A 19361-nucleotide genomic window follows, 5' to 3' on the forward strand; every position below is an offset into this window, starting at 1 on the left:
CCGAGCGTATCAAACTTAAAACATCCGCAAGGTAGACGATTTAATGTGGAAGATAAAATTATGGGGTTGATTCTTCACAAGCAAAGTGGAAAAGCTTATAGAACAATGTCAAAAATGTTTTGTTTGCCTTCAAAAAAAACTTTGACAACGCTTTTGAGCCGTATTCCAATTGTTCCTGGCATTAATGAGGTGATCTTTGACAATTTAAAAAGTAATGTCAAATTATTAACAAAACGTGAGCGGTTGTGCATAATTTTATTTGATGAAGTCAGCATTGATCCTCACATCGATGTTAACTTTAAAAGCAAAGATTTTGATGGATTTGTTCATAACGGACTGCACAAGACTAATGTAATTGCTGATCATGCGTTAGTTTTTATGATCAGGGGCTTGACTAGCAGATGGAAACAGCCATTAATGTAGACTTTCTGTAAAGTATTATAATGGGTCATTTAAAAAACATTATAACAGAATGTCAAAATGCGGGTTTAACAGTAGTTGCAAGCGTAAGTGACCAGGGCCAACCTAATATGTTTGCAATTAATCAGTTAGTGGGAAATAGCGGAGATGGTAGTCGATATTCTGGGTATTTGAAGGATTATACAGTTAATGGTAAAAAAATTATTCATTTTTATGATCCTCCGCATTTATTAAAGGGTATACGTAATAATTTGTTGGTAAAAAATCTTGTATGGGAATCAAGTAATGGGGAAACGTTATGCGCTACATGGGAAAATATAACACATGCATATGAAACGGACAATTGTTCTGGTGATCTAAGAGCTGTGCCTAAATTAACAAACTGCCATATTTATGCAGATAAACTAAAGAAAATGAAGGTTTCCCATGCCGCGCAGGTGATTAGCCATTCACTGGCATCATTTATCAATATTTTATCAAAAATGCCGCCTGAAAAAAATAAAGCAGAATCGCTACTGGGCACGGCTAAAATTTTGAAATTTTTTCATTGTATGTTTGACAGTGTTAATGCAAGCACTCTCGCAAACAAAAGTGGCAAAAAGTTTAAATGTGCAGCTACTCTGAATTCTGGTCATTTGAAATACTGGCAAACAACGCGTACTCAGTTAGGGGAAATGTATTTTCAAAAACCTGGTACAACCAGTAAATAAGTTCCTCCTTCTTTAAAAAACTGGCAGCGTTTGAGGAACTGATGAAATCATTTAAAACACTTGGAATGACATTTTTAAATATTAGAAGTATAAATCAGGATCCTCTTGAAAATTTCTTCTGTCAAATAAGACAACACGGTGGCAGGAATATTAATCCTACACCATCTCAATTTCAAAATTTTTTTAAAACGTTACTTTTGAATAATTTCACCAGTTCGCATTCAATGAATGCTAACTGTGAACATGAAGAATCGTCAAACATAATTTCTTCTGTTAAAAAGTGTGTTACGAAGGGTATTGCGGAGGAAATTATTTATGAAAATATTGCATTTGAACAATTTGAGATCCCACCTTGCACATATACTTACATTGACAAAATTAGTTTTGGCTACGTCAGTGGTCTTATTGCCAAAAACATTTAATAATTGCAGAAATTGTAAAGAAAGTGTAATTTGTAATAACCTTGTACAAGAGTGGTCCGATTTAACTCTCGCTAAAGAATATGTGGATTCAGTGCCACGAAAATTAAAATATTGTACACCAAATTTTATTTCTTTGTTATGCAAATGTTATAACATAATAATGTTCTGCTTACCAAAAGTTTGTGATTTGCCTAATTGTATTTTCCAATTGATACCATTTGCGACCATAACATTAAAAAAAAAAACATTATTCATAGTTTTACAAATCTTTGTTGTTTCAATTGGGCAAAAGCTGTAAACAGAAACTTGTCGGGCAAAGAGAGTAAGAAAATAAGATCAGAAGACTTCGTATGTAGCCAGGCAAGAGCATATTATTTAAAAAGACGTAAGCGTTAATTTTTATGTATTATTTTGCAATTTTTTATGTATAACATTTTATTTTTGTTTTTTATTACCTATTGGAATATACATATATTTTTTGTACCTACATTTGTTTTTATTAAATTCCTAATTCATCTAATGAAAATTAACAATTAATACTAAAAAATGAATATTTCAAATTTCGAGCGCAAATGATTCTAGTTGGAGCACTTTTCGCTAGATGTCTCCAAACGCTGTTTCAAAATCTGTCCTCGTAGTTGCCTATCTACTGGGTGCCCCAAAATTCGGGGAACAACTCAATGAGGCAATGTCAATTCATGTTAGAAAATAACGAGAAAAATAATTAAAAAATTCTATACCTCTTAGATTTGAAGATATGGGGGCCCAAAAGATGCAGCTTTGATCACATTTATTTTAAATAATAAAAAAGATTTTGACTATTTGTCTTTTACTAGCCAGTAGCCTAATAATTTAGAACGATTGTGATCAGGTTTGCAATTATTTTCATATATAATATACCAAGGGACAGATATATTGCCGGAAATTTTTTCGAGCAGTCCTGACAGACGAGTGTTTGCCGCAAGAAAATTACACGAGGGCTTCAGCCCGAGGGTAATTTTGAGCGACAAACACGAGTGTTGGACTGCAAGAAAAAATTTCTGGCGATATATCTGTCCCGAGGTATATTCGGAAGAGAATCGCCCGAAAAAATTTTTCCCTAGGGCAATTATATCGGAAATTTTCCCTAGGGAAAATTTCCGCTTAATTAAATTGTGATTGGTTGCTATTCAAACAATTCGGAGTTGTGATTTGTCAATATAAATCATGTGACATTTGAGGGCGATTCTCTTCATTATTTCCAGCATTTCCAAGTAGTAATTTTATGTTCGTTTTACCTCAAATAGTGTACGGCAACAGGGCTTTGATTTTTCCCTCTCATTTCCAAGGATACAACAAAAATGAAATATTTGCAGACTATTGGGATGCATAGAATGTTTTTAAATGTTGCCACATTTAGTGTAACGAATAGGTCCATATCTTCTACAAAAAAGAAGATTGATTTTTTCAAACATTATTACCTGATCTCTTAATGACTACTTAACCACGTACTACTACGTTGTTCCGCGAAATTTGGGGCACCCAGTATAAGCTCTCTTATCTATGCGCAACGCTGTTGTCCGCGTATGCAGTGGGAAGATAATATTAACACCGCAAGAGTTTTTTTGGGATAAAATAAAAAAGCAAGGTATGTTCCTTTCTTGTTAATGTTTTTAGGAAAATGTATTTTGTCTTTTCGAATAGATGGGCAGATTAAGACGATCAAGCAACATGAGTGTGTTAAAAGATGTGATCATCTATACCGAAGGTTATAAAAAGGCAGACGCGTGGATCGCACTCCTAAAGAGCGCCATTTCCAATTTGCCAACTAAAAATGTCCCGACTGTACCTACCTATTTTAATACCTATATATAGTTACTATAGTTTGTATTCGTTTTATTTTATTTATTATTATATGTACTTGGACTTGGTCTCTGCAGCACTGCCAAGTCCTAAAGTTACGAGCCGCCACTGTGTACACGTGAGCAAATTTCTCGTAAATTCTTTGCTTGCACATAAAAACTTACCCAACAGCAACCACCAACCAACAAATTCTTCCTAGAAAATAAAACAATGTTTCAGTAACCAGCGCAATTAAATTAAACACTTTGTATTTGTCTCTTTTCAATATCGTCGCAGACACAAGAAAACCTCACGCTAATTTTTGCAGGATACAACTTTTTGTCATTGATATGTTTACTATTAATAGATCGGACGAAACTAACAACTATTAACCACATTAAAAGTGTAAAATGTCATGTATGGATTTTTTGGGAGTTAGGAGGTTTCTTCTGTCGCTGACGATATGCAACACATTATCCGTCCCAATTCAAATTTTCGCGGCTGTGAAGCGCGCGCGTAACACTTTCTTTTGATCGATTTCATTTCACAAAACATTGTAACCCATTTAGTGCCATCGCTTAATTCCGCAATATGTTTAATACCACGAGACTTTCTATCTGTTATGTGAAGATAAAAATATGTGCAAAACTCGTGTTTGGTCTCTAACCGATTTCTGAACGGTGTCGACGATGGTGCAGTAAAAATGTGACAACTCCAAGTTGAAATGAAAAATAACAAAGTGGAATTAAATGAAAACGAAAGAATGAAATTTGCTCACAATATTAAACATGTCATCTTACTACTGAGGTGGTCATACACCGTCCCTGTGCTGTGTTACATTACATTTTTTCTAATGATTTGGATGCTGTCCGTGCCACTCAAGCCTATCAAGATCGTGAAGGAAATACGGGTCGCAAAACCGGAGGACTCCTTCGAAATCAGAATGAAAAACAGCAATTTCAACTCGGACCGAAAAATTGGAGAAAATAATTTACTGAACAATAAAAATGAATATTTAATAAACGTAAACACAAACGAGAACGCCAATAAGGACCAAACAGAAATTTTGCAAGAAGTGTTCAAGAGGTGAGGAATGTTGGGTTCGACGAGCAATGTCCCAATTGAAAATTAACATTTTCAGGGCGGACAAGGATAACAACAATAAATTAGACTCAAAAGAACTCTCCCAGTGGATAAGGAAGAAAATCGTCGAGCACATTTCGTCCGCCGTTAGCAATAACTACGCTCTGTTCACCATGATAGATGTGGGCCCCCGAAACGGTGTCATCACATGGAAAGAGTACCACACGTACTTTTTGAAACGGCGAGGTTTCAGCAAAAAGTATGTTGACAACCACGACGAAAAACGCCACAAAGGCTTGCAGAGGTCAATTAAAGGCAAGTAAATACAACAAAATTTGTTGATTTTCAAATAACACATAACCTCCACACTACCAACGATTATAAATTGATGAACGCTTAAAACTTACGTGGACACAAAGAATTTGCAAATAATTTTATTTCAGCATGGAACACCACATTTCACTACAACATGTTACTTGCACTTGCACATTGCACCTAGGCATTGCACATAAATTAAATGAAAACGAAAATTAAACCAAACGCACGTTGATAGCGACACTACGCGTCTGCGCTGCGCCGTACCGAATTGAAAATAGTCACGTGAGATACCTATCTAAGCTGTGATTAGCAGAAGTCAAATAATCAATCTCATTGGGTTGGTGGGGGCCCCGGGTTACTAGATCGTTTTTTAAATTCCAAATACCTGTGTAGGTATTTTTGTTACATGTACTGATAATTCGTTTTTATTTTTAATTATATGTAGAGATATTTTCATATTTGATGTCGGAAACAAAAGACTGAGAAATGTCACAAATTTATATTGTCAGTGTCAAATTTCTAAAAAATGTTCATGATTTCGACAGAAATGCAGCAAATTGGCAATAATTAAGTTATTCATCGTCGAACTAGAGACATAATTTGTAATACGTTTGATTATACATATAAGAATAACTTTTCCTTTTGAACCACTGACAAAAATTGGTTTCCTTAGAATTTATTTTTTCAATCTATTTAGCGAAAATTTAAATTTAACTAGACATTCCTTTTTACGGCGTTTATGAGAAATTTGACACTGACAATACAATTTTGTGACATTTCTGTCTTTTGTTTCCGCCACTAAATATGAAAATACCTCTATTAACAGTTAACTTTACGTAACGCAACAACGAAAACAAGCTTATATTTAACTAGTCATTTAATAGTTATTTAATAAACTAGTTTGTTAATGAAGGCGATTAATAATCGAATCTGTTTAAAGCACGAACGAGTGTAGCGAGTGAGTGCCTTTAATAGTTAAGTGTTGAACAAATCTGACAAACAGCAGCAAATGGAGACAAGATCGAAGATGATGCTTCACTAACACAAGCGCGATTTTGCAGGCAATAACGGTGACCTCACTTCAGGACATCGGGAATATCTTGATTGCGGTTTTTTATTGATTTCATTCACTTATTTTCAACGGAAAGTTAAGCATTGAACAAATCTGACAAACAACATTGAAACAATTTTTTTTCACAAACAACGGTCGACATGACGACGTCCTCCGCACACTTATTAATCATTCGGTTTTTTCGATGGCGTTGAAAAAAATGTATTTCAAAAAGATAATTGTGAACGAATCGTAGAGATATTACAAAAACTATTGTACAATACACGTCCGTTAGAGCCTTTACAGCCTCGCCAGTATTAGGTATTCGACTCGCTCTGCGAGCTCGTCTCACAAAATTTCTGGCTCGGCAGTAAAGGCTATCCTAACGGACTTCTACTGTAAAATACTATTTCGCATCTTTCAAAGTTGTGAAAAATAAATGTTTGTTGCAAAACATTACCGAAAGGCTTAAGTAATCCAAAAAATATGATATCGGCTTAGGAAAAGTAGGATTCCATCGTAGGTATTGCTTTGATTATGATACATGTAAGAATTAATCACGAGTTCATAATAGTTATTTACATAATTAGTGGGATAAAAGCAATATTACAGGACTCGAGTGTGAAGATTGCAGATGACGAGGGCGTTAGCCCGAGTTCATCTGTAACACACGAGTTTCCTGTAATATACTTTAGCCCACGTGTTACGTACAACATTTTATCTACGGCTGCGAATTATTAATTAAAAAAATCAATTTTTGGCAAAAACGTCAAATTTAACATTTACAAAAATATATTTTGATAATTGTTAAATGTCAGTTTCAATCGTTTTAATTCAAAATCAAAGTAACAAGATTGAACCAATTTGCTCAATACCAGGACAACCAGCTAATGCTGTTTGTAAACAACGCGTTGTTTTAAATTTTTCATAATTGAGAACCGGGTCGTTTACGTCTTATCGCGGCTCTCGGAAGTGAAGTGACTTCGAAAAATGTACATTGGGGTTACCCCGACGTCAAGTGAGAAAAGTACCAGAACCTGGAATGGAAACGTGTGTGATCCTGTTTCGAGGACGACCTGGAGTGCAAGAGACGAGCGTCTCTGGAGGTGTCACTGAAGTTTGCGTCGTTTTTCCAGTATGGCGTGTATTACCTACAAAGTGGTCTCTTCTGTGAGCAACCCAAAAGAGAATAGTAGATATCATTAAAAGTGGAAGTGACTCTTTTTGTGCCAGGCCCAGAGATTGAAGACCGAAGCAAAGTCGATGCCGGCAACTGGGCGAAGAAAATGCAAGAACTGTGTTATGTATTTACAATAAGTACCTAGCTTTTCTTTTGTATTGTTGTCTTTCAATAAATTTTGTCTGTTTGCTTCTAAATAAAAATGCGTTACGTAATGAAACCAGTGCGGTAATGAACTACATTACGCAACGCAAATGACTATAAATGAATGTGGTTATAAGGTCTTATCCAAGCAGCCGTAGATAAAAAAAAAAATTTTTAATAGGTATTATCTATTCACTTTGATTGTGACCACAACGAAAAACATAGTAGGCGCTGTTTAGCTGTGTGCTGCATACGTTTTACACTAAATATTTGTGTGGTGTGTACATGATGTGAAAATGTCAGAATTGTCAAAACTTGACCATGGTAGTAAAGCAATGATTTTAATGTATTTATCAATATTAATAACGGAAATCAATATTTGAAGTAGGAGAAACTAAAAACGTCTGTCTGATTATGTGATCACGTCTGTTGAAAAGTGGAGTTATATCCAGGTACAGATTATTTAACGTAAAAACTTCGAAATCACCTCATGCAATTCTCGATATTAATGAAGAACGAAGGAAATGGTAATTTGGCAGTAAGACAAACGCGTAAAATGCCTGGTATAAAGGTAATCAGAACTTTCAATTAGCATTGATTAATACAAATATTTTCAGATAAAAACTAATCAGACAGAAAGTTCAAAAAAATGATTTACAGGGGATGAAAAGGCAGAAGGTGTAATGATTTGAATACATTACTTTTTCCGCCAAATATTTGAACCTGCGCAAAACGGTAACAAATGTGGTCGTGATCGTCGTCGAATCGGAGGAGCCCTACGTTGTGATTTTCTTTTGGCGGAAAAGGTTCGGAATGCAAACGGTGAGGGTTCCAGTTGGAAGAGTGCCGCAAATAAAACACACATGTGAGGGACGCAAAATACCTTTTATTAAAAATGTCTGTAATAACTTTGATGAAAAAGAAATTGGAACGAATACAAAGGACAGAACTTAAGTTTAACGAAGTACAAGAAATTAACTAGTTGAGTACATCACAAAGATAAACGACAAGATGAATGCAACAATATTTCAAATAACAGAAAAACGGGCACATGACAGACAAAATGACAGTTTAAAGCTTGCAAAACAAGTAAACAAATTATAAGACAGTTATTACAGACAGGGACGGATGAAAAACCCTCTTCAAAAACCGTATCCCAGGTATTACTCATATTTTACAATTCGATTAATGACAAACAATGTTTAATTTGGAACTACGCGGTCAAGGTACGCCAACGGGAGCTTAGAGCTGGAGGTAACAGACTCTCGGCCGCGAGGGGACTCAGAAGAATAATCTGAATCATCTTGAGAGCAAGCGACGTTTATAGATATTCGTGGTATTAATGAACGTCAGACTATTTCGCCGACCAAGTAAGAGTGACAGAGCGTCTCGGGGTTGTACGATTAGCATCACTAAACAGCATAAGCGAATATTTAGCTCCACCGTCCCCAACCAACCGTTTCCGGACAAAACCCCGAAATCTCTATAACCTCGACGGAAGCTTCACGAAAACATCCCGCCGCCGCAGATGCGAAGACCTAGGTCCGTCTCCGCTAACGGCTTTAAATAACCGTAGCTTCCACAGAAATTTACTAAACAAACCCCACGACTTCCTGATTGTCACCTAGCTCCCATAGGGGCGCACTTACAACATTTTACTTTAACCTTTCCGAAATCTAGCAACAACACAAAGAAAAAAAAAACGAGTTTAATTCAATCGAACAAGCGTAACATTTAAACGACGAGAAAATTCAGCAAAACAAAGCGCAACATTAAACAATGATAGATAAATAAACAAAACAAAACGCAACATTAAACAAGGATAACATAAGCAAAAACAAGCCGCAACATTAAAGAATGAGGAAATAATAGAGAACAAAACGTGAAGTTAAATAACGATAAAATAGAACCACTTTAAATGGCACAAATGGCAGTAAACAACATAAATCACGAATACAATAATCGCTGGTAATGTTAAACAAAAGAAAATGGTGGGTCGAGTGCCGTTAGAAAATGTTAGTGAAGAACAAAAACAAAATGGACGCACGCGGTTCGGACGACGGCTCCGTATTTTCGAAATTACCAGATTGCAAAAAAAAGGAACCTCCCGGGAGGAAGATAACACTTAAATTTAACAAATGGGCGCTTCTTAAAGAAATAGCATGCAACAAAATGAAATCTACAACATACCCTTACCACGTGGTCCTGGCCCCAAAAACAAACACAAAAAAAAAAGGCAACGAAAGTGGGATAAATTACCCAGGTGAATTAAAAACGTTAAATTCCTCAAGGGGGCACAAAATATCTACCCGGAACGGTAGTGGAATGTTCAGGTTTAACTTACAAATTTTAGAAACTTGGATCGCTCTTCGCAAGGTGTGTTCGTTTCGAAAAACTAAACAAAAGTGACCTACCCCCGTCAACCACCCGCGCGGGCCCGTTTCACCCCCCGCTATATTTCCGCTCGTAGTGCCTAGTCTAGCCGCTAGTACCTTCGCATTTGGCGCGCTGTTGTGGCGGTACCGGAAATTTAAATTTAAATTTTAAACTGGGTCACTACAAAGGTATCAAACTATAACACTCACTAGCCAAAATGTACAACAAAAAAGCACAAATAGAGTTAACTTTATTGGTGATGTTCGTCTTTGTGAGTTGTTTTCCCGTTGGCTTCAATAAATGTCTCGAAACAAGTCAATATTAACCGTTTGGCACAACTTTGAGAAGACGACTTGGCATTTTCTTTTTGAATTCTAAAATGTTGTACCAAAACTCAATTTTATAGATATGCGCACAGTGTACGTCGAAAAATGTTTGCGCAAGTCGTTTTCCGTTCTGTCTTCTGTGAGGGTGACGTTTCTGTCAAAATGGTGCCTCCGAGAGTTGCCAACTGCGACTGGATTTAGTGTTATCTAAAATTCCCTATCAATAACCTAGCAACTGAAAAGTTACTACGGAGTGGTCACAATCAAAATGAATAGATTATACATACAATTATCCACCACAATTTTCAAAGAAAGAATCGAGACAATTAGCATTATTTATAAAATTAAATAAGTTAAACACTAGTACTACACCACCACATTGCAAAAACCCAATCATCAATAGATATTAATTTTAAAATGAACTGAGGAACTATTCGAGAGAACAAGTCCAATTCGTCGCTTTTCAAAAATTGACACCCCAATACCGTTTCTCTGAATTTATCAATAATCATTCTTTGAAATACGAAAGATAATGAAAGTTAACTGAAATTATTCATATGTGACGAATGGCATTATTTGTAACTTAAATGTAAATGTAGCAATACTAAATATATTATTGGGTGCATTCTGCTTCCCAATCTGAAGGAATGAAGGGCTCCAGCACAGTTTTAAAATTATCGAAAAGGCAAGGTGGACGACAATTTTCAAGAGCAATTTGTTCAGGATCACTTTTAAAGTCATCACGATACACCATCTGCAACAATTAGGAAACAATTTACTTAACAATTCAAGTGGAGTGACCAGTTACCTACCGTAACTTCAGAATTGTTACGCATTTCAAAAACGAGAGATGCGCCAAAACCAGGCTTCAACATGGACTTGTAGCCGAGAGCCCTTAAGATGTTGACAAGAGTGAGATCATGTGCCGCGTACAGATAAAGAAAAGGCGATTTGTCGGTTCTCTCCAGCGATGAAATGACTTCTTTCAAAAACATCCCTTAAACAACACACAGTAAATTACACATTATGATAATTGCAACAAATCGCAACCTCCTTTCATTTTTTTCATAAAATCGGTTTCTGTATAAATTTCCAGACTTCTAGCTGCTAGAATTTTCATATCCTCAAGAGACACATTACGCGTCCAAGCCGGAAGAGTTAGATTATGTAAAAGCTCGATTTCCAAGGTGTTATACAACAGTTCGACGCTTCCGATACTGTCGAATTTTTGTCCCGCGTGTTCTGTTAAATAATGAAGGAGGTCCGAATTTGCAGCGATTATATCTTGGATTTTTTCCGACTTTAAAACTTGAGCCAGTTCTTCGTCGTATTTCTTACAAGCTGATTTCATTGCAATTAACTAAAAATAATGCAGCTTAATATTTGGACTTTGAAAGGCACGCAATTTACATTGTCTTGGCTTCGAGGTACATAATGAATTGGAATGGGTTGCCACAATAAATTTTCATTCCAAATTTGCTGGTCTCTAGGTGGAAAAAGTGCAGCCAGGAGAGCTTCGGCGCTCATTAAACATCGGTCGGCATAGCTACTTCGCATTTTCACGTCTTCAGGGAAATAATAGTCAGGAATGAAACCGGAATATTGTTCTTTCAACTTCAAGCCCAGTGTGTACATTTCAAACTTGCCGCGCTGAAAAGGCCTGATACAATTCGTTCATGTCTAATTTATCATTATGCATTATGCATATCTTACGTTGGTTAGTTGACCCCAACCGCCAGACCATGTAAAGTTTATATGTGGGTCATTCTTGTAAGTTTCCGTAGGTGCACGCTCACCATGTCTAAACACCTTAAATGTATGTGTTATTTTTTATCTCTTGTGACTGGTCTTACCTACAATATGGAGTTGCTTAAGTGGTGTATCTGATGCATAAATCCCAGTTAAGAGACTGAATGCAGTGAGAAAAATGCAGCATTTTAAGAACATTGATCGATCTACTGTCTGAAAACACAGCTTGGCTAGGAAACAAGTTACAGTTAACTGCACCTGGTAAACTACTAAACTTCACTGCTAAGTGTGTTAAGGATGTGAATTAGTGTCGCAAGAGATAAGGAGGAATTGTTGTAGTGTCTTTAATGAACATTCAAATAAGTTGTAAAACATTTATTGCATATTATTAAACAATTTATTATTACACTGACAGCTTTTGACATTGACATTTCTTCGTCAATGCATTTCTTTATTGAAAGTAATTTATTGTAAAACTGAAAAGAATTATTTTAAATATTTGGCTCTAAATGTACAAAAAAAAAGTTAATGACCTCGTGAATGTGATAATAAGTAGGTACACTTGGTTGCGAGAAAAATGGGAAACGAAAATTTTCCTAATGTTAATTTGGTTTTGTCTATTTGTCAATCAATTAATTGGCTATTTGACAATACCTATCAAATAATTTTTAGACATGTAAGTACTGTCGCGAGCAAAAAAAACTGGTTATCAAAATCATGCTTTGACGCAATGGAAAATGCTCCATTGTAAAACGGTAGTAAATATCACATCATAACCTATCTTCATGTTGTATGACATTAATTGACTCTGATTAATTAATTTTTTGACACTTTGTTGACATGGGCATAATCAGGCAGGGATTTTTTTTTCATTTGTGACAATTTAAGCAAATTTTGAAATGGCATTGACGACCAGAATTTTTTGCTCGCAACAGTAATTAAGTTTTGAATTTATCTCTCGTAAGAAGGTTTCACACTGAAAACTGTCAATTTGATTCTGACAGTTTGCGTTTTTTTACAACCAATTACTTTTCATTTCTCCATTCCATCAAGTAAACAGTAATAAAATTTAATACAATTGCGTCTTTTATGTTAATTTAACGACAATTTGACTATTCATAGTTCATTTAAAATTCAAAAACATACCAAAGTCGTATTCACCTCAATAAATTAATAATAATAATTTGAAAGTTAAATGTTCATGAAGTGTCAAATTTATGCTCATTACTGTTTTTGGTGATACCTAGCTGCTGATTAAATTTGAAATTGTGCTGCTGATTAAATTTGAAATTGTTTTTAAAAATCTAAATTTACAAAATGACAACTAGGTCAACAACTAAGTCAGGCGATAATTTTTGAATTTCTTTGTAACATCGCCCAATAGATGTTATTATACCTGCTCTTAGCAAATTTCTACTGTTTCTATACTTAGTAAATTCATTTTTGTAATGACGAACTTTTTTTTTGTTAGATTTTTTTACAAAATAAATAAAAATTAGACAGTTATTGGCAATAGATACTTTTGTATTAAGGGCCCAGGGATTATAAGACGCCAAAGGGCCAAAATCGCCGTTCACGCCCGAAATGCAAAAAATATTTTTTGTAAAATCATTTAAATCCACCTTAAAGCTTTGAAAAAATAAATGACATGATTCGTTCTCAAAAATCAAGAGTTAGGTATGTTGTTGGTTGCCAATGTGATGTAACAAATAAAATAGCTATTAAAATTAATTGTTGTTCTTTTAGGCCTTAGGGCGCAAAAGGCATTATTTACGCCCGCAAATTACTGTATAAATGACTTCATTTTGATACGATTTTACAAAGAGATTTAAAGTGTCATATCATTGTCGCTGCCATAATGAATGAATTTTCAAAACGGAGTAGAGCATCAATAAGTAGACGAAGAAGCACCTTTTAAAGGCTTTCAACAAAATAAAAGAAATTACTCCTGAAGATATTTGGTGCGATTCTGTTTTAAAATTTACCAATATTGCTATATAACAAGGTTGTAGTTGCTATGATATGAAGCTGCTAATTGGTTAGATCTATGCAAAATCAATGTTGTTCAATAACAATACCTATTGCTAAATTTTGAAACAAAATCGCACTAAATGAATTTACTATAGCAATGTTTAGCCGCGAATAATAAAAATCAAGTTTCAAACGTGGTGTAGTTTGTCCAGCGAGAGATTGGTTGACATAAAAGACACTAAATTCTACGCAAAGCAAGGAGTAGCTAGCTTACGTAAAATTTGAAATATGTATTTAAATAATATCCTTCAAGCAGTAATATTTTTGCCCTGAAATTATGCTCTGATTAATGTATTCTAGTGCATTTTGTAGTGTTGGGTTAATTTAATACAATTTAAAATCTCCCAATCTCTCGCTGGACGAAGTTTACCTAATAATAATAAAATAATTTTAACGAAATTGAATTTTATTTTTAATCAAGTAAACACCATAATTTGCAGGTACTGTTACCAATATAGCATGAAAAAATAACTACATACCTACCTAGGGTTCTTTATTTTACAACCCCAATTCAGCATAGCAAGTGGTAGTTTTTTTTTAATTTTTGAACGAATTGCATATACTTTGTCAATTATTCTTTTATTTTTGGATGCAATGCATGTGCATCGACAGACTGATTCGTAAAAATCTTCAAAATAAGTGTCCACTTCAACTTCTTTTAAGTAAAATCTTTTCACGAGATTTTTTTACGTTTTGGGAAGAGATGGTGACCTCTGAATACCAGATCAAGAAAGTCGAAAGAATAATTGGGAATAAAATTGGTACATTTTTTCGAGAATTGCTTCAACAAATACATTTGTGCCGTGTCTCTTTATTGTGTGAGGTCTCTGATCTCCAATTTTCATTTTCCGTTGCCCTAAAGTGTTGTAATGGTCTGTCCTTATGATTTCAGCTTTTTTTAGTAATCAGTGAATATCTACACCGCGATAAATAAGGGATAATAAAGAACATACAAAATTATTAAATTGTATTATTTTTATTTCGCTGAAAAGGCTTTATAGCAAGTACCTACTTACTTACGTTCTCCATCAATGCAAGTAATACATTTTTCAAGTAAGTGACTGATAAGTAGTCTGTTTTGGATATAGGTAATTACTAGAAGATTCTATTGTAATAAAATACAGATATTGTAATTTTACTTTAATTATTACTTCTCTACCTACATATTATGTATAAGCACAGGTATTTCACGAGTGATAATGAGCCCGACGGAATTGAAAATGCAACACGAATTGTATTCTGGGTTGCCTATTCAATTCCGTCGGGGTCAAATAAACTAGGCAAAAATGAATAGGGAATTCCACATTTTTTCTTGGTAAGCAAAATAATTGCCCCAATCCTCCCACGTATTCTTAAACACTAGATAAATTTAAAATGTTACAGGTACTTGAAACATTACATTTAATGTGTATATTTATTTATTTCTAACACATTTCATTATACATTTTAAACTGTATTAACAAAAAAATCAAAAATTGAAAAATTCCCTATTCATTTTTGCCTAGTTTATATTACCGATAAAAACAAAACTGAAAGTGTTCAACGCAATGGTTAAACCGATGCTTTTGTATGGGTCAGAGTCGTGGTCAGTTTCAAATACCGTCAAGAACAAATTACAGGTTTTGGTCAATACAGGGCAAGTCACATAAGGTTTATTTCTGAATTTATTTTGTACGCAACCAAGAATACTAATTACGCTGACCACTTGATATCATTTATAATGTGATTTTATTTAGTAATCCACGTAGGTATGTAATTTGGCTAAAAATGTCAAAATGACAGTTGATGAATTTAATTTTTGATTTCATTAATCAGAACAAGAAAACGTCATTGTGACATTTTTAGCCAAATTACATACCTACGTTGATTACTAAATTAAATCACATTATAAATGGTATCAAGTAGTCAGCGTCATTAGTATTTTTGGTTGCGTACAAAATAAATTCGAAAATAACCCTTATGTGACTTGCCCTGTATATGCCATTCACGATGTTTTGGCATAAGGGGAGGCTATGGAAAAAGTGCATTTAAGTTGGCAGTAAAGCTGTCTGTTGAATTAGGTTATTTTTTTCTAAGTTTGAGGTTATAAACTGCGTCATTGTCTAGTGCATTGTTGTCAGTTTTACTAGTTTGCAATATAAAATACTCACACATTTTTAATCCAATTTAACAAAACAGGAAACTGACTTGAACAGACTACAGAATAGTAGGGACCGGGACCGAAAGTTAAAGTGGCTCCTGCACCACTTAGATAACCCACCTATACAGTGTCTTAACCAACCAGTTAGTAACTTGTCAATGAATTTTTTATTTTAACCAAAACGTTCCTAGAACTAGATTGTATAAAATCTTGTACCTACTTATTAAGCCTTACTTTATTCGAATCTTTCTGCAAAATATTTACACACCCATCGTCCATGACAAAAAAAAAGAACAAAACTATTCAACTTCCATAATTTCATTAGAAAATTCTGAATCATCATTACCTGCATCAAATTCCGAGTCAGATTCTCCTAATGAAATTATTAAAGGAAGAACGTTTTCAAATGAAAGATTTCTCATTAATTTTGCCCAATCTTCCGAAATAAGTTCTTCACAATATCTACAAAAATGTTGGCAAATTTCAGGAGTACATTTTAAAATAGACTCAAGCCATAAATTCACAACTCTATCGCGAAGTTATAATAGGGCTTACAAAACCCCTGTGCCATTTCAATTGGGTCGTTGTTTCTTCCTTCACTATCCGTGCTACATATTTATCTTGTACTCACCTACGATTGAATTTATACATAAAAAGAACTTGACTTCACTGTAACTTACTGAAAATATGTTCTGCAGTCTAATACAAACACCATCAATACGTTTTAATGTTTAATTATGATTACGGTAAATTCGGCAACATGTTACGTTCATTTTGATAGGTCCGCATGTCAGGCACTTTAGTGACAGCAGAGATGACAGAAATCAAACATGTATCCAACGTTAAAAAATGAAATCATAGCCTCCCCTTATGCCAAAACATCGTGAATGGCATATAGATGCTTAATATCAATACTAAAGATTTGGTGGTCCCAAATTATTTCCAACCCAGCACTATGGACTCAGACAGAAAAAGAACCAACAGAAATACAAATCAGAAGAAGAAAGTTTAAATAACTAGGGCATACCCTAATGAAAATAGAAGAAATCCCCAAAACAGTCATGGATAAGGGCAACATAATGAGAGGCGAAAAAGTCATTCAGACAAATGGGATCTATAGCCAAGGAAAGACAGAAATGGAAATAATTCATAACTACGCTATGTCCCAGATGGAAATAATGGCACTCACTACATACTACCAACGTGCTTAGTGAAACATTTTCCTTTGTATCATTTTAAAACAAATGTTAAATCTATTATATATTGGTACACTTACTGTGGGTTTCAAGTGACGACCTCAAGTTTTTTTGTCAGACGTGTTTATCAGAGTTCTTGGGATGTGGAAATACTGCTAATACTGCTATATCCTATTCACGTTGGATTGAACGTTAGTGGTGCAAATCGTACACATTTGGCATTAACTTTCATATGAGTTGTCATAGTAACAGGTCAGGTCATTTACACCACTGATGTTCATTCCAAAGTGAACAGATATTAGACTATATTTTATGAAAGGATTGCTATGATGACACTGAATTGAACTAAACGATTTTGTATCAACTTTAAAAACCATAATGAATATAAATTCGACAGAAATTGAATAAATACAAAATAGCAAGACACAAACATTTCTTTTCCGTTATTTTAGAACATAAAATATTGTTATTACATTTTAAAACTAAAATGTGTTTCATCATCTCTAGTGCGTTTTTTAGCGTCTTACTTATTCCTTTCAGTTGAATAATTTATTTATAATTGTTTTATTATTTGAATACTGAACTCCGCAATAATAATTATCGCCGTAACTCAAACCGTAGTTACTGCGTTCTCAACAATGCGAGGCGATTTCCTTGTTCTTTGAAGATATCAGTATCACAGTACTTATTCAGTTTTTTAATTGTCTTGTCTTACAGAACAAATAATGAGAGATAAAGCATCCTGGATGGAAGCCGCTCGGTCTAATCCGGACGCTTTAACAGTGGATGAATTTCTGGCTTTCACCCATCCAGAATCGAGTGCGGCTAATCAGTTGGCTTTAGTCGACGAACTATACGACAAATTTGACAGAGATGGCGACGAACTACTGACAGAGGACGAATTTGCAGTCCTCCAAACAGAAGGTAACTACATCGTAATCGAACATCCCCGACGACAACAAACATATTATAACAGGTGTTCAATTGAAATGTTCATCGAGTTGGCTTTGACTTTAATTTTTAAAAGACAACAACATCGTAAATTAAGTTGATTAGACAAAGCTAGCGACAAAGATCAAAGCAAATTTGATGAACTTTTCAATTGAACACCTGTTATTATTTATACCTATTAAAGTGATCAGTGTCACTGCGGTCCCGACGAAAAGCTTTTTCCATCGCTCATGGAGAGAAATGCGAATGATCATGGGAACGTTGTGTATCATTTTCATTACAATTGTCCATTGCCATGATTTAAATTTAAATATATCAGCGGGTTTAGAAAAAAAAAGAATTATTTTAAATTAAATTTGAAAAGATCGGTCACGGTTTAAAACAGATAAATTTAGACGATTCAGAAACAGTTGTGAAATACGAAGAAAATATTTCACATCGATCTGTCAAAATTTATTTCACTAAGCTCTACAGAAATGGCTGGTTTATAAAATATAAATTGCACATTGTTTGTCCATGGTAAAAGGGTAGTCGATTCCATTACAGGCTAACTTACAGAAGTTTCTAGTATTTTTCAATCTTTCGACAAAGCCAGACCTATTGTCTCAATATCGTATTTTTTTGTTATCAAGGTAATGAAGACGAAACTGTCGTGGTGAGACAAGACGAAAACGAAAGACGAGCCGAGTTCCGCAAATCTGTCGACTTGAACGGAGACGGTCGCGCCGACAGAAGAGAACTCCTCCATTACGTTGCACCCCAAAGCCCCAGACACAGCGAGCACGAGGCGGAGGCACTTCTGGCGTTAGCCGACGGCGACCACGACAACATGCTGTCGTTAGACGAAATTCTTGCACATCCGGATCTGTTTTTAAAGTCGAAAATGGTCGACACTGGACGCAGCTTTCACGATGAATTTTAAACGCGAACACGTTGTCTGGAATTGTCAGTCAATTGAGCCATGAACGTAAGACTGGGCTTTCACGCAAGCAAAAACAATACGCAGAGAAGCTAACATTAGATGACTTTATCTTTTTCTTCTAGTTGTAGTCACAGAAATATTTTTCAACTCTGATTAATAAATAAATTATGCCGAGCAAATGTTATTAACTCATCGTTTGTCAAGACGCTGACAAAATAGCAACTCTTCTTCAAACAACAATGAATTCATACGTGAAACAAAAAAATTTATACAATAGTAGTTTATTTAACGAGTTCGTGTGTAAATTGGGCTTTTTTTGGCATGAGTGGGCCAGTTTAAAACGGGAATGAAACGAGCATGTTAAAGGTCCACGGGAGCTATTCTGTAATTTTTAAGGGGGCGTTAAAATTTTAGCGTCCTTTTAAAATTTCAAGCCCTGATTGGTCATTGCTATGACAACTTAATTTAACGCCCTTTAAAATTTAGCGGAGGAGTTACAGAATACGCCCCTACGAGACAGT

General features: G+C 34.8%; 2 protein-coding genes and 1 long non-coding RNA gene across 3 annotated transcripts; 2 read left to right on the forward strand and 1 right to left on the reverse strand.

The window, feature by feature from the left end:
* The first annotated feature begins 3930 nt into the window (after window positions 1-3930).
* Window positions 3931-19019, forward strand: myd (mayday). The gene is made up of 4 exons (XM_069049380.1): window positions 3931-4459; window positions 4515-4771; window positions 17685-17891; window positions 18551-19019. The coding sequence occupies exons 1-4, from the start codon at window positions 4098-4100 to the stop codon at window positions 18838-18840; spliced, it is 1116 nt and encodes a 371-aa protein (XP_068905481.1). The 5' UTR covers window positions 3931-4097; the 3' UTR covers window positions 18841-19019.
* LOC138132058 (uncharacterized) lies at window positions 7339-9839 on the forward strand. The gene is made up of 2 exons (XR_011159973.1): window positions 7339-7827; window positions 9714-9839. It is a non-coding gene; the product is annotated as an uncharacterized lncRNA (long non-coding RNA).
* LOC138132053 (prostatic acid phosphatase-like) lies at window positions 8016-14462 on the reverse strand. The gene is made up of 6 exons (XM_069049381.1): window positions 11709-14462; window positions 11565-11660; window positions 11262-11501; window positions 10902-11211; window positions 10664-10848; window positions 8016-10605 (listed from the first exon to the last, which is right to left on the reverse strand). Exons 1-6 carry the CDS (start codon window positions 11796-11798, stop codon window positions 10465-10467), a joined length of 1062 nt encoding a protein of 353 aa, XP_068905482.1. The 5' UTR covers window positions 11799-14462; the 3' UTR covers window positions 8016-10464.
* Window positions 19020-19361: the final 342 nt, after the last annotated feature.

This window comes from Tenebrio molitor, chromosome 5 (assembly GCF_963966145.1).
Source record: "Tenebrio molitor chromosome 5, icTenMoli1.1, whole genome shotgun sequence".
NCBI classification, from domain to species: Eukaryota; Metazoa; Arthropoda; class Insecta; order Coleoptera; family Tenebrionidae; genus Tenebrio; species Tenebrio molitor.